The sequence below is a fragment of the Mesoplodon mirus genome (genome assembly GCF_964341445.2).
Source record: "Mesoplodon mirus genome assembly, chromosome: 16".
In the NCBI taxonomy this organism is placed as follows: Eukaryota; Metazoa; Chordata; class Mammalia; order Artiodactyla; family Ziphiidae; genus Mesoplodon; species Mesoplodon mirus.
This window is the reverse complement of record NC_138992.1, coordinates 28,244,889-28,260,714: the sequence shown is the minus strand read 5'-3', so window position 1 is coordinate 28,260,714 and position 15,826 is coordinate 28,244,889. Positions and strand designations below refer to the sequence as shown.

At 36.4% G+C, this 15,826-nt stretch overlaps 1 protein-coding gene across 3 annotated transcripts in view; it reads right to left on the bottom strand.

Annotated features, from left to right (window-relative positions):
- Positions 1–10,805: 10,805 nt before the first annotated feature.
- RSPO2 (R-spondin 2) overlaps positions 10,806–15,826 on the bottom strand; it is a gene marked incomplete at its 5' end in the record, with an annotated part of 157,428 nt that continues 152,407 nt past the window's right edge. For all 3 annotated transcript variants that reach the window (XM_082601536.1, XM_082601537.1, XM_082601538.1), the window contains one exon: positions 10,806–10,965. In XM_082601536.1, the coding sequence (XP_082457662.1) occupies positions 10,853–10,965 (113 nt within the window). In that variant the 3' untranslated portion in view covers positions 10,806–10,852. The remainder of the gene's footprint in view (positions 10,966–15,826) is intronic.

The following is a 15,826-nucleotide window of genomic DNA, read 5'->3' as shown; positions in this document are numbered from 1 at the left end:
AAGCACTATATGTCTCTGCCACATTTAGTTTTTCCAGATAGTAATATGTAGAAGAGAGTAAACTTGGGAGAATCATGTGTGATGGGAAAAAATATTAGAAACATTATTTAATTTTAAAAATGTAATGCAAGTTCTTAAAACTTTAGCTCTCCTATTTTTACACAATGAACACTGAAAAAAGTACTTCAACACTTATCTTGTTTTCCAGTTAAATACCATGATTGTGTATGTGTGTGCAATACCTAACTCTGTTCAAACATGTATGGTCTTACATCAGAGAGCTGTTACAAAACAACCTCAATAATTACAAGTTTTAAAATTCCTCATTGTTGAAAATTACAAGCCCAAGGACCTATAATTCACAGAAGTCTTGTTTTATTATTCACTTGATATATTTTATTAAATTTTAAAGAAATTAGAAAATTCTTTGTAGGGCCATTGAGATAATTATTTCATCAAAAATGTAGATGAAATTCATAGGTAATATGGTAACCTAAAATTAAGTATCATTATCACATTTATGTGAAGAATAATTTCCATGGTTTTTAAGCATTGACTTAAGTTCTTCCAATATTGATACCATTTTCAAGGAGAATGTAAACTATTGGTAAGTTTCACGTTTGGAGTGTAAAATGAGGGGGAAAAAATTGAGAAGACCAAACTCCTTGATTGTTACAAAGTTTTCCTAATTGTCCTTCACTTCTCCTGATATTTTTTCTAAAGTGAGGGGGAAAGGAACTATGTAAGCCTTGAATCCCAGCTCTTGTGCTCTCTCTTAGTAGCTGACTGCTCCTGGTTTTCCTCCCTGGACACATTTTCACAGTCTCTTTACTGTTACCTCCTCCTTTGGTTGATATCAAAGGTTGAGTGCTTCTATGTTTGTTTTCCTCTCTTTGTCCATTCTCTGTCTGCATCAGCCCATAAAGTTCCTTGGTGCCAAGTGCCATCTATACACTGATATAGCTCACAATTATATCTCTAGTCCTGACCCTTTTACTTAAACTCCATATTTATATCCAGCTGCCTACTTGGTATCTCCACTTAGATGTCTAGCAGACATCTCAAACTTAGCATGTGAAAAATGGATTTATTTATTCTCCAGTTTTCCCTGCCTTCTCTATATATCCTGTTGCATAGGGCAAGAGACCTAAGGGACATATTCTGTTTCTTTTTTTCCTTTAGGACTACCCCCTACATCCATCTCATTGACAAGTCTTGTGGACTCCTCTGCCAAACTATGTCCTGAATCCAACCACTTCTCTCCTCCTCTACTGCCACCCAACAGCCCAAGTCATATTAATTCTCATTGATTACTGCAATAACCTAACTTTTCTCTCTGCTTCCACTCTGAAAACCCACTTCTACACAGCAGCCCAAGTGAATAAGGCAAAGGAACCAAATCACATCAGTCCCCTCCTTAGGTCCTCCAGTGATTTTCCAAGCGCTTAGACTAAAAGCTTTCACCAAAGCCTTCATGGCCCTTCATGACCTTGCCTTTCAATACTCCTAACCTCATGTATGTCTCATGTTCCTCCTGACTGTACTCTAGGAACTTTTCCCTTTTATCTGTACTTTGATCATGCTGATGCTGTTTGCACCTCAGGATTTTGCACTGGTTGTTTCTAGTGTCTGGGCTACTTCTTTCTCAGATCATCATACACTCAGCATCCAGGCTTTGTGCCAAAGTTCAGCCCCTGAGAGTTGTCTTCCTTGACATTTCTGCCATTATCATGTAATCTTTTCCATTGTCCTTAGCAGAGGAGTGCAAGATGACACAAAACATTGGTCTAAAAATCATCTAGCAACTAAAATGAACAAGCCAGAAAACAGGGGCACTACAATTATTGACTATAAAGTTTTACTCTTAAAAGACATTCAGTGAATACTCAGTATTCATAGGCTAATACAGGAAATGAAGACCAAACTCTAATGGAAAGAAAAGGCACTAAGGTAATGGGAGATACAGTTAAGGAATTCTAGATCCCAGAAGTATAAAGAAGCCAATAAGTGTAATCAAATAATCATTTTAAAAAGAGTCTTTTGAGTTGTGTTTAAAATGAGTCCACTGCAATAATTCATGTAGATTAGGGTAATAAGAACAAAGAAGAGTACACCACTGACACCGATTACAGAAAAAGGATGGAAAGGTCTTGATGTTGAAGAGATAGAGGATAAAGAGAAAGTATATGATTCTCTGAATAGAATGCAGGGGCTCAGGTATGCTAGAAGACAAGGGATCTACTTACTACAGTGAAGAAGTTAAGAGAGAACTTACACAGAAAAAAATTTTTTGCTTTTTGAGTTTTTACTATTTCACTTTAGGTTTGGGCCAGAAATATAGTAATAGTCTATGGCCAACAAGGGATAAAGCTAGAATTGGAGTGAGACATCAAGAGTGGAAATATAAATTTGGTACTTATCCCCATACACAGGGTCGTGTTAACAGGACATATGCATTCAATACATTTATTGGATGCCTCCAGAGGCAGAGTGTGGAGAGCTGAGGCAGAGTTAGAGGCAGCCTCTCAAAGAGTTTGCAAGGACAGTCCACGAGCCAACAAGTTACCTTCTATATCAAGGGTCAACAAACCCAGCCAGTGGGCTAATTCCAGTCTACCACCTATTTTTGTATAGCTGGTGAGATAACAATTTTACATTTTTTTTAATGATTGAAAAAAAATCAAAAGAAGAGTAATATATCATGACATGTGAAAAACTGAAATTCACATTTAGGTGTCTGTACATAAAATTTTATTGCAATTTAGTTACAGCCAGTTGTTTACATACTGTCTTATGGCTGCTTTTGTGCTGCAATAGCACAAGGCTGAGTAGTTGTGACTGAGACATGTGGCTTGTAAAGCCTAAAATATTTACTCTCTGGCCCTTTACAGAAAAAGTCTGATAACCTCTCTTTTCCAAAACAGACCTAGTGAAGAAGGCTTGTGGCTGAGTTTTATAACTAAACTAGGAGGGAGAAAGGGAGCCAGTAGAAGAGAATTAAATTCAAGTTGGATGTGCACCCAGACAGCATGCTGCCATGGAAGCTGAGGTTATAAAGCCCAAGGAGGAGTGAGTTTAGGCCATTAGAGAACTTCAGAACATCACCAAAGGACCACTGCTGAGCTTCTTAAAGGGGGATATGCGTTTCTCCAAGTATTAAGTGACTATGTGCCAAGGAGTATGTGAAGCCACAGGACCAAATAAGCATGAAACATCTTCTTGGAACATGATTTCACTCCAGGTTATTGGGGGGATGCTGAAGGCTGGGGGAGTAGTTTTATATTTAAAAACAGCCATTTTACTGAGTAGAATGCACAATTTGCATTCCATTTTTGTATTAAAATTTTTTGTTGCATTAATAATTTTTATATTAAAATTAGGGTGCTAAAGACACTTCAAATTTGAAATAAGCCTGCTTCAGGTTAAAATCCTGGAGTTTTAAATTCACTTTTCTCTGTCTTTAAGGGCACTTTAGTGGGAAGGTTTGAAAAACACTTCATGGAATACACAAAGAGTATTTCTGAGAGAAGACATTGTCACCATCTAGGGCTTTAAATTGACCTGGGAATCAAAAAGGTTATAACTCCTAAAGATTATAACTCCCCTGTCAACTCCAACCTGTTGGTAGTGTTTCCTGGGAACACCTTTATTGGGAGGGATTTTGAGACTTGTGTTTAGTTCAGCAGCGATTAGCAATGTGTTCTAATGCTGGGGGAGGTAGTGCATGGCAGTTTGCTTTAATGATTCATCATAGATTAATATGAGAATCTATCTAAATCTTTGCCATATTTTTCAGACTGTTTAACCTCTTAATCAGATTTAATATGTTTACCATCTACTTTCAAAGCCATAGTTGCCCTTACATCTCTGCCTTCATGATTCAAGGGGTATCAACAAATATGGAGAGCATGTCCAAGTTAACCATAAAGGAATCCTTGAAAATTTTACAATAATGATCATCCCAATCCATTCAGTCTTTTCATAATCCCCACAAAATACATAAACAAGAAGTTAAAAGGGCACTGTATTCCACATGAAAATTTTTAATATTTTATTCTACAAGGGTAGGATGATATTTAAATGAGAATAGAATATATTAATAGAAAAATAAATGGTAGAAACATAAATGAAAAGTTGAAGTGAGTGAAGCTGGGGCAAGAATATTTAGGATAATAATTGAACAGTTCAGAAGAGAGACAAAGAGAACCAAACAGGTTTAAGACAGAGAAGGTGAAGAGGTAAGGAGAAATTCAAGAGATGCTTCTGAGGTAGACTCACTAGAATCTAGTAACAGATTAGATGTATGGAACAATGGTAGTAAATGATGAATACAGAGACTTGGCTTAATCAACTAGGTAGGTAAAAATATTAATTACTAAATGGGGAAGGCAGGAAGAGGAATTGTTTGGGGGACAAACCAGTGATTATGCTGTAGCATCACAGAGAACTACATTACCGAGGGCCCCTGGTTTCCAAGCAAGTTTGGGCAATGGCAGATGCTGGTGGAAGACTGGAATTTGGCAGTAGGAAGAAGCCAGAGTATTTCTTCCTTTCTCACTTTGCCTTCGGCAGCATTTCTCCTGGCAACTGGAACCTTTTCCGAGATTCCACCTCCTGCTATACAAGTTTCTGTCTTTGGTCAGCTTCCTCAGTGGCTCTACCTCTAGCCTCAGCTATGATTCTAGCTCTAGCTGGGTGGCCTTGCCTTCTGGATTCTGGAAACTCCACCTCTTCCTGTTACCCCTCTTGGTAGTGGCTTTCTGCTGTTGCTAATCTCCTGGTTGTCTTGCCATCCCAATTTTAGCTTCTCATGTCATTCATCACCTGTATAACCAATTCCCAATTAAGTTAAATTTCCTGTTTGAAATACCTAGACTGGTTTTTCCCTTGACTGGACCCTGACTGATACAGTAATAAATACAGTTTTAGACACACTGAGCCTAAGTATGGGGCCCCCTGATCAAGATATTTAGTAGAGGCTTGGAAATAGTTAACAAAGACCTGGAGACAGAGATACAGGCTTATAAGTCAAAAACTACAGTTGGTAGTTGAAGCCATAAGGTTAGATTTCCCAGGTGGAGTGAGGAGATGGAAAGATTAAACCCAAAGTGTTAAGCAGTGGGCTTACCCCTGAAATATCAATATTTTTCATTTAAGTCAAGAAAGAACTTGAAGACTGAAAAGGAGTAGCCAGAGAAGTAGAAACCCAGGTTAGGAATGTCACAGAAGCCGAACGAGAAACACAATTCCTCAAGGAAAGGGTCCAGTGGAGTCAAACTTGGTGGAAATAGCAGATAGAACACATTAAAGGATTGAGGCAAATATTTTCCTTTCTGTTTAGCAAAGGAAATGTATTGCTACATTTGTCAGAACAATTAAATGAGTTAAGATAAATGAGAATAGGAGGAGGCTGAAGACATCAATGAATGTAAGCTACTTTTTCAGGATACTGGATGATAAAGACCTTGAAAGAAAGAATACCTTAAGTTGGAAGGAGAGGAAGGGCTGAAGCCATCAAAGGAGTGGATACTGAAGATCTCACAAAAGAGGGGGTGGGATCAAGAGTAGAAATGGAATGGTTATCCCTTTGGAAAGAAGAGGGAAGATAATATGGTTGGTCAACATGTACAAGGTTACTAATTCTGCTTTTTCTAACATGGTGTTATCAAGTGTATCCACCATGCACAAATCTCTCTAAAATGAACAGAAGTATCATTCTCTCCTACTCACAGCTCCCCTCTAAAGCAAAAAAATGTCGTTGTTGAAAGAATCACACATCACCTTTATGTTTAAATTACACACTTGAGGCTGAGTGTTAACTCTTCTCCAAATGTCTCTAGCAAGACATGAAAATTTCATGTTTACAGTGTCTGATATTAGCATCTTGAAAAAGAACAAAGACATATTCATAAAATTGGCTTTTTCTAAGTGCTAATCTGTGAAACTTTTTTTTCTCTTGTGACGAGGACATTTATGATTTACTCTTCTAACAACTTTCAATTATGCCATACATATTAACTACAGTCACCATGCTGTACATTACATCCCCAAGACTTATTTTATAACTAGAAGTTTGCTCTTTTGACCCCCTTCACCCACTTCACCCACCCCCACTTAAGGTTTTTTATTGAAGTATAGTTGATGCACAATATTATACAAATTACAGGTGTACAATATAGTGATTCACAACTTTTAAAGGTTATACTCCATTTATAGTTATTATAAAATATTGGCAATATTGCCTGTGTTGTACAATATATCCTGGTAGCTTATTTTATACATAACAGTTTTTACCTCTTAATCTCCCACCCCTATTATGCCCCTTCTCTCTTCCCTCTCCCCACTGTAACCACTAGTTTGTTCTCTATATCTGTAAGTCCGCTTCTTTTTTGTTATGTTCACTAGTTTGTTGTATTTTTTAGATTCCACATGTAAGTTATATCATACAGTATTCATATTTCTTTGTCTGACTTAGTTCACTTAGTATAATACCCTCCAAGTCCATCCATGTTGCTACAAATAGCAAATTTTTCATTCTTTTTTATGGCTAAGTAATATTCCATTGTAGATATATATGTACCACATCTTCTTTATTCACTCATCTGTTGATGGACACTTAAGTTGCTTCCATATCTTGGTAATTATAAATAATGCTGCTGTGAACATTGGGGTGCATGTATCTTTTTGAATTAGTGGGTTTTTTTTTCAGGTATATATCCAGGAGTGGAATTGCTGGGTGATATGGTAGCTCTATTTTTAGTTTTTTGAGAAACGTCTATACTGGCTGTACCAATTTACATTCCCAAAAACAGTGCATGAGGGTTCCCTTTTCTCCACATCCTTGCCAACATTTCTTTGTATTCTTTTTGATGATAGCCATTCTGACAGGTGTGAGGTGATATCTCATTGTGCTTTTGATTTGCATTTCCTTGATGATTAGTGACCTTGAGCATCATCTTTTTATGTGCCTGTTGTCCATCTGCATTTCCTCTTTGGAAAAACGTCTATTCAAGTCTTCTGCCCATTTTTAAAATGGGGTTGTTTGTTTTCATGATGTTGAGTTGTATGAGTTATTTATATATGTTGGATATTAACCCTTTATCAGTCATACAATTTGCAAATGTTTTCTCCTGTTCAGTAGGTCGTCTTTTCATTTTGTCAATGGTTTCCTTTGCTATGCAAAAGCTTTTAAGTTTAATTAGGTCCCATTTGTTTATTTTTGCTTTTATTTCCTTTGCTTTAGGAGACAGATCCAAAAAAACATTGCTGTAATTTATGTCAAAGAGCGTTATGCCTATGTTTTCCTCTAAGAGTTTTATGGTTTCTGGTCTTAAGTTTAGGTCCTTAATCCAATTTAAAAATTTTTTGATTATGGTGTTAGAGAATGTTCTAATTTCATTCTTTTACATATAGCTGTCCAGTTTTCCCAGCACCACTTATTGAAGAGGCTGTCTTTTCTCCATTGTATATTCTTGCCTCCTTTGTTGTAGATTAACCATAAGTGTGTGGCTTTGTTTCTGAGCTCTCTATTCTATTCCGTTGATTTTTGTGTCTGTTTTTGTGCCAGTATTGATTACTGTAGCTTTGTAGTATAGTCTGAAGTCAGAGAGTGTGATTCCTCCAGCTCTGTTCTTCTTTCTCAAGATTGTTCTGCCTATTTGGGTTCTTTTGTGTTTCCATACAAATTTTAAAATTTGTTCTAGCTCTGTGAAAAATGCCATGGTATTTTGATAGGGATTGGAAATGAAGAAGTAAAACAGTTATTGTTTGCAGATGACATGATACTATACATAAAAAATCCTAAAGATGCCACCAAAAAACTACTAGAGCTCATCAATGAATTCAGTAAAGTTTCAGGGTACAAAATTTATATACAGAAATCTATTGCATTTCTGTACAGTAACAACAAACTATCAGAAAGAGAAATTAAGGGAAAAATCCCATTTACCATCACACCAAAAAGAATAAAATACAAAGGAATAAACCTATCTAAGGAGGCATAAGGCCCATACTCAGAAAATTATAAGACACTGATGAAAGAAATTGAAGATAACACAGATGGAAAGATATACTATTTTCTTAGATTAGGAGAATTAATATTATTAAAGTGACAGTACTACCTACAATTGTAGATTGTAGGCAATCTACAATTCAATGTAATCCCTATCAAAATACCACTCAAGCTTCTTAATTGAGAAAGTTGTAGTCCCATATTTTACAGATGCTAAGCTACCTGAAAATACTAAGAAAACCAGTTTCATATGTTCTACTTACATACATTGTATGAAGTATAGGAATGGTATAGCCATTTGAGGAAAACCATGAGATCTTCTTTGTGTAATTACCATGAAACTGTAAATTACTCTACTCTATAGTATCTCTCTCTCTCTCTCTGTTGGTTTGTATTTGCTTATAAGTAGAGGCTTAGAAATCAGGTAGTTTTAATCAATTCCCATAAGAGTAAAAGTTTGAGCAAGTAATATCCAGACATAAAAAAATAGATTGAAGGGAAGTGACGATTTCATAAATATATTCTATTTTGTTGGTAGGGAGAATTATTTTTGAAATAAATAGCCAAGGACAGAGGCAACAAGAGTAACAGGTAACAACTTGGGTATTGCTTAGTTTATACCATGCTGTGCTGACCGTACTTTATGCATTTTACCTAACTGAATCCTTAAGACACAACCCTACACATATTTTACTTAGTCTTTAAGACATAGCCCTACAATGTAGGTAATATTGTTGCCTCCGTTTTACAGATTAGGAAACTGAGATCTGGGGAGATGAAATAATTTACCCCAGGCTACCCTCAGAGTCTAGACTAGACCTCAGGTAGTGTGGCTCTAAAATCCCCACTCTTAATCACTCTGCTGCAGTGCAATTTATAGCTAATCTAGTTAGTGTCCTAGATGTAGTTACAAACATAGGTTTTAAAAATTTGTCTGCTTTTTTTTAAGGACCAATATTTGGGGGTACAGTTGTTAAATATTGCTTTTTTCCCCTAAATATATCTCTAAAGAAAAGAATATCCCCACAAAAATAATTTTGAATTTTTTTAATGCACTAAAAGAACATCCCAGAAACAGAACAGGTATTGACTTATTAACGATGAAGCACTATATAAAGAAGCCCCCTCCCCACTTAGTAAATAGGAATATAGTGTAAATAGATGTGAAAGGAGGTGAACACTTTAGGATTAAATGCAAACCCTAAAGTTGTATACAACATTCATATATGGCTTATTATCTCATAGCAATAGTATTTTCATAATGACGTATTTGACATTCATATTTATTGGTAAGATGTTTTTGACTCAAAAGTTAAACAAAAACACAGAAGAGGTAGTTTAGCAAATGCAAGGTGAGAAAAAGGCTTTACTTTGCTTTGTTTTTTTCCTCAAAAATCTACAGCCATTCCTTTTTTTTTCTAATTTTCTTCTGGATCATCCAGGAAGATAGTGATGCTTTTCGAAGAAGCCAATTCAAAATCCTCTAAGAACTGATTCCCCCAAGTGGACAGTGATGTTTTTTGAAACAAACATCTGAAAGTCACCTGGGAAGTCTCCACAGTGTTCCTCTCTGTCTTGGATAAGAAATAAATTCTGTTTCAAAGGAGACCTGTTAAGATCTGACCAGCAGTTGTAGGAATTTATTATGTTTCTCCTCCAATTCTATGCATGGTCTCATAAGATGGTAATTTCTACACTGACCTAAGAATATTGGTAGATGCTCTGTCATTGCAAGTCAGGAACTGCTTTAAATGAAAACTATACATATTGAAGTTTGCACTTAAAAGTTTGAAAAATTCTCTAGTTGACCTGTGAAACTGCATGATGAGTACTACAAGTGACTGCATGTAATTCCTCATGTTTTCAGTTGTGTTTCATAAAGTCATCACATCTTAGACTCAAGGCGAGTTTTGGCTTCTGACTGCCAGAGGCCTCATGCTTTAGCTGTGGTGAGGAGTAGGGAAGGTCTATTGATATTCAAATTCTCTGACAGGGGTCATTTGACCCTATGTACAAACTAGCTCATCCTATCCTTACAATGAGAAATAAGCCCACAAAGAAAAGAAAAGTTAAGTTTCAAGGGGCAGAAAAACATTCATCAATTCGCAAAACTAGAACAGTCATTTACCAGACAATGGTTAGGAACCACTAGAAACAAAGTGACATAATATTAATCAGGTATGACTTGTTGCACAGAAGAAAGCATAAGTACAGTAAAGAGGTTTATATGTAGCCCCAGCAGAGTATGTACACATCCAAGCTGCTGTGAAACTGAAGGGGAATTCCTGCAGCGAACCCCAGCTAAAAGCAGTCTCTGTGCACAAGAGTAGGAAGGTAACAGATGCTGAGAACCATGTGTGGTAACACTAAGCAGATATCCACATACCTTGATCCTTGAAAATGCAATATGAGAAATAAAGGTCACAAGTGAAATAGCACTTTGCCTGCCAAGCGCTGTCTTTCCATAAATATGCACAAGTCAGTTCTCCAGTGGGGGGGTCTGCAGCCTCACACCCCCTGCCCCTCTGTGGGACCAGGGGTGGCTCTCTCTGGGGAGCTGAGTCACACGCTGTACACTTACTTATTCCTGCTGCCACTGCTGCAGGTCGCAAGCTCCCGCCTTCACAGTCTCCAGATGCAAATCAAAGCATAAATAACACAGAGACCACGCTCGTGGCTCCTCCTCTCACAATGTTACTGGGAACAGGTACTTGTCCGAGCAGTGCAAATGCAACCCACCAGTGTCCGGGAGTGGAGAGTAGCTCTGTGCACTTTTGCAAAAACAACCCCCAACCAAAAAAACAAAACAAAACAAAAAAACACCACCCTGTGTCTTTTATTTTACTGGTTAGCTCTGTCTGTAGCTAGGAAGACGCTGTGTTGCTCCTGGGCTCTTTCTATCAGCTTCTTCTTCTTCTTGTTCTTTCTCTCCTTTGCCTTTGGCGCTCTCTTCCCTACAACAGGGAGAAGAGAAAGAAATGAAGACATGTCAGAAAAGGCTCTTTCTCTAGGAAAGAAAACACAAAACATTAAGAGTTTTATACAAAGCCCATCTGGAAAACATCACCTATGGAAAAAGCAGCCTCAAAGAGAAAATTGTTCACATTAATTTTGACGGAATAATAATAATTTACTAAATTGGATATGCTGTCTCAAACAGAGACTGATCTTCCTGTTACAGGGAACTGGCATATTTAAAAACCTCCCAGCGGTCTGATCAGTCTTGCAAATATCATTCTGCCACAAAAATTCCATTTATCCCCTCCTCCTTTTAACAATGCTACCCTTTACTAGACATCTTTACATCTTTCTACTGCTCCATATGTCAGTGGGTCAAAAGAAAATAAGCATCTATCTACAGTAAATATACCAGAAGTTTCAAACGCCCCTCTCCCTACCCCCACGGGAGAAGAAAACGTCTAGCTTTTAACATTATTCCCTCAGTGTTCTCCAAAGGCCAATAAATGAAATGACATATGTAGAATACTTTACTTTCTACAAAAAATCATGAGGACATCATTTTTATGCGGCTTATGGCTTCTTATACAAATCTTCTAGGCAAGTTGGTCTTATTGAGAGCAAGAAAAATGCTTGCTTATTTCTGAAGAGCTGATAGGTGTGTGTTTTACTACCAGAAAATCACACCCTGTTATCCTATTTCCCTCTTTGCCTTAGCCACTAGGAAGCACAGACCACAGCTAAATAGTTGAGGTTTTCCTCCATCAGGAGTTTTGGGATGCAGTTTTCCCTTTGCCTCTGCTGTATTTTACTTTTTCCATCTTGTGGTATGGTTTCCAGTCTTTATAAAGTCTCAGCATTTCTTTGCAAGTATGTCTACGTAGGACTGTGAGAAAAAAGAATAAGGAATATAGGCATTTGCTTTAGGTCCTTTGGGTTCTAAGCACATAGGAATCGTGGGATTTTTAGAACAGAAAAGAGCTTGAAAGTTCATCTGCATTAAAGTTTGGTGCTATACACCTTCAAGACAGGAAGGTTCTTCCTCACAGACTAGAAAGAATCCTCCCGTCAGCTCTTCTTCCTCCTCTACCTGTCCCTACTTCCAATTTTATCATGTAGTTCCACAAAACTTAAGCTTTCTCTTCCTGTGAGGTATAGCTATTAGACACCGCAGTCATCAGTACCACAAATAGAACATTCCGTTCTAATCCATGCTCTCCATCCTTCCCACACATAAGAAACTCAATATTCCCAAGGTCCTTTCATTACAGGGATATAGCTGGTCAGCTTTTCAATCCAGGCAATGGAGAAGTGGCTGATATAAGACATGGAAAAGAAATAGACCACAGGTTAGGAAGATAGATATGAGCCACAGGAAACCAGAGTCACAGGAGATTAAAGGAGGCCATGAGATTTTTAAGTAAGGGAGATGGTTCTCATTTCTGCTCTTTCTGATCGGAAAGGGTCTGTCTTGTTTGAGGATGGAAAAGTCTTACTCGTAAGACCCTAGATTCAATAAGTAAAACTTTGCTGAGTTCAACTTTTTATCACAAGAACAAAGATAAAAAAGAATAACTTATTTTTAATAGGACACTACAGTAAAATAATAAGAATATAAGCATGCCTCATATTAAATTATGAAGGTCCTTGAAGTTAACTTCTGGTTCTCATTAAATTCTGGCATTATGTTATAATGGCATTTTGCCAACTTAAAACGTAGTTAATCCTACCCAATGAAACTTTAGTCCAAGGCATCATTAGTCAAAGAAACTGTAAAGTTACAACTATTTAGTAACACTGTTTCTAATGATGAGACACACCTAATAAGGACAGAGAGATGAAATACTTAACATAAAATAGCATATATAAAAAGAAGTTTCACTTATAAAGTTTTACGAGGAAGGTTTTCTTAGTTCTATATTTTCTCTCAAAAAACAACCAAAAAATCCTTAGTTAAAAAAAAATCATTGCTGACTACCATGTAAAAATTCAGTTTGTGTTTCATTTATTTAAAGGCTGGAGTTTCTTTTAGAAACAAAATAAAATTAAATGAAAAAATAATGCAAACATTCCTAGATTTTAAAATGTGTTTTGTTAAGATAAAAATATACTCAATATAATTTAAAGAAAACCTTTCCCAATCACCATTTCAATTCTTTGTATAAATTATGTAGTTGAATGTTAGATGTATACTCCTTCGCTAACGGCAAATCTATGCTAAGTGACTGCAAACTCTCATTTTCAAAGAAGGTTAATTTCATGTCATTTACCTAATATCAGTATATTATTCTGATGTAATTGCCAATATCAAGTAGTTTTTGTGTTTGCTGGCTGATAGAACATTGTGTAAAAGAAGTTCCTCAATATTTGCATAAAGCAGTTCATATTGGGACAAAAAACTCAGAAATGCTTCTGAAAACTTACTTTATAGATTATATGATTTTCCCATTGGCGATAAGTTTTATGGTACTTGTTCTAACTAGAGATGTTTTGGGAGACCTTATTACAACCCTAAAATTTTTCCTCAGATGTCTCTTTTAAATGACATCTCTGTGCTATTTGTTCACTGCTTGGTTTTGTTTTTGGTCAGCCCCACTTCTCACGTAGGATATATTTGCAAATACCAAAGGCTTAAGACGATTAGCCAAGACTTGACCATGGATAGTTCTAAATTACCTGAAAATATTTTGTGGTCCATAGTAGGTTGTTTGGACTTTAAGCCAACTCAAAGTAGTAAAATATTAAAACATAACCCTAACAGAGTATGAAAAGGGTCTTGCACACATTTTCTTCTGAACTCTACTAAGATTTTCAAATATAAGGAATTGGTAAGATTAAGGCTAACAGAAATATATATCCCTATCCTTATCTATATATTTGAAAATAAGTTATATTGGACCTACTAGTGCGCTAATTTGTTTCCACTTAACTTCTTTACATCTGTGACTACGAAATTAGACTCAGAGAATGACTTGTGTACTTTCAGATTGTTCCACATTATCAAGTACATTCACCCTGAGCATTTAAGGGCAAATATGCCAGTCACCCAAAGAGTAATTCAACCCATGGACTTAACTTTCTTACTTCTCAGTTCACAAGAGAAGATTTGGCAAATATACTGCCCAGGATGAGCAGAAAAGGTTTGAGTTTTATGAGGAGATTGTCAGCCTTCAGCTATGTCCAACTCCAATGAAAAATTCTTCATATCATTGTCCTGAGTACTTGAAGAATGCAGTGGCCTTAAATTACTATTGGGAGAATCTCTTCAAGATCAGGCAGAATCTGATCTACAGAGCAAATCTTTACAGCACTGTTATATGAATGCAAGAAGATGACTGGCCCAGATATAACAGTTTTTAAGGAAAACAATGTGGTTTAATAGAGAAAGGTCCTCTCTGAGAGGAAGGAAACCTGGTAGGTAGGCAGTCTCATAACTGAGATGTCTGGTAATACATTGTGGTTGTGACTGTCAGTTTCTACATTTATAGGATGAAGATGCTACAATTATCTTTCACTAGAAAGTCATGAGGCATCGTGTGAAAAAGTTGTGTTCCTAGCATGAAAAGATATGTAAACTATCACTAGCGAGACAAGATTATTATCAAAATGAACAAAGTTAGAAAGATGCTATCAAAGCCACACTCTAACCAACATAATGACATTGACTTGCACACATGTGGAAATGGTCCAACAGGATAACCTATCAACTATTCTACAGGAAAAGGTGAACAGTCCCTTATGGAAATACATCCAGCTGTAGATTGCTGCTCTTAGAATCAGGAATAGGACAGATTATTTTGAACCAAGATATCAGGCAGACTTACAAATTACATGAAGCTGTGAAAATACTGACTCCACTGCCAATCAGACATGAATCTCATCCTTTCATAAGCTCCCCAATTCAAGGAAGGTCTTCAAATGATTTTTCCTCTCACTAGATTTAGGTAAGAGTCTTTTTATCATCAGAGCAATGGTTCTTGTACGTACATCAGTAAGGTACAGAGGCTGTCTAGGGTTTGCATTATGATTACTAAGTGCTTTGAGAAAGACTTCCTAATGGTAAATACAATGAAAGAAAATTGAAGAATAACTTCAGTAGCTGTGACTGTGGAAAAAGATAAAAGCTTCTCTCTATATATACATACCCAAACACATACACATACACACACACAAAACTGAGCAAAGTAAGCTACATCATGCAAATGTAATTAACTATAGTTACCATTGTTATAGCCACAACTATGATGACAAGGCTAATCACCTGAAACGAATACCAATTTTTACTAAATTTTAATGGTAAGTCTGTGATGCTGACTTGAAACCTAGGCTTCACTGTATTTATGAAATTCACCATGGAGACTTGAGAATCACCTCCAGTCATCCTTCAAAGCAGCTAAAACTGAGGACAAGAAGTCTGTAACTACTAACTCGATGAATCTTGTCATACTTCAGAGGATGTGCTGGAGGCGAAACATAAGGTTGCTTCCACATCTAAAGCCACAAGGACTGAGATGTAGACAATAAATAGTAATTGGGTTATTTCTTTTTCTCTTATGAGCAACTTTAGTTTGCCCAAGAATGAGTAGCAATAGAGATTTATTTATTTAAGAGTGATTGATAATTCTCTGGAAGAATGCCAGCCGATTCTTAAAATACTTTAAAAGCTCAAAAAATAGACAAAAGACCTAAATACAATTCATAAAGGAAATAAAATAGCTAATAAATATATTTAAAGAATCAAATCTCATAATTAAAACCTCCAACTAAGTTGAGTTGCCACTGCAAAGATTCTTAAAAGTAAAAATATGTAAAAAGCTAGTGAGAAAATGGTAAGACAGCATCAGGATGCATTATGAG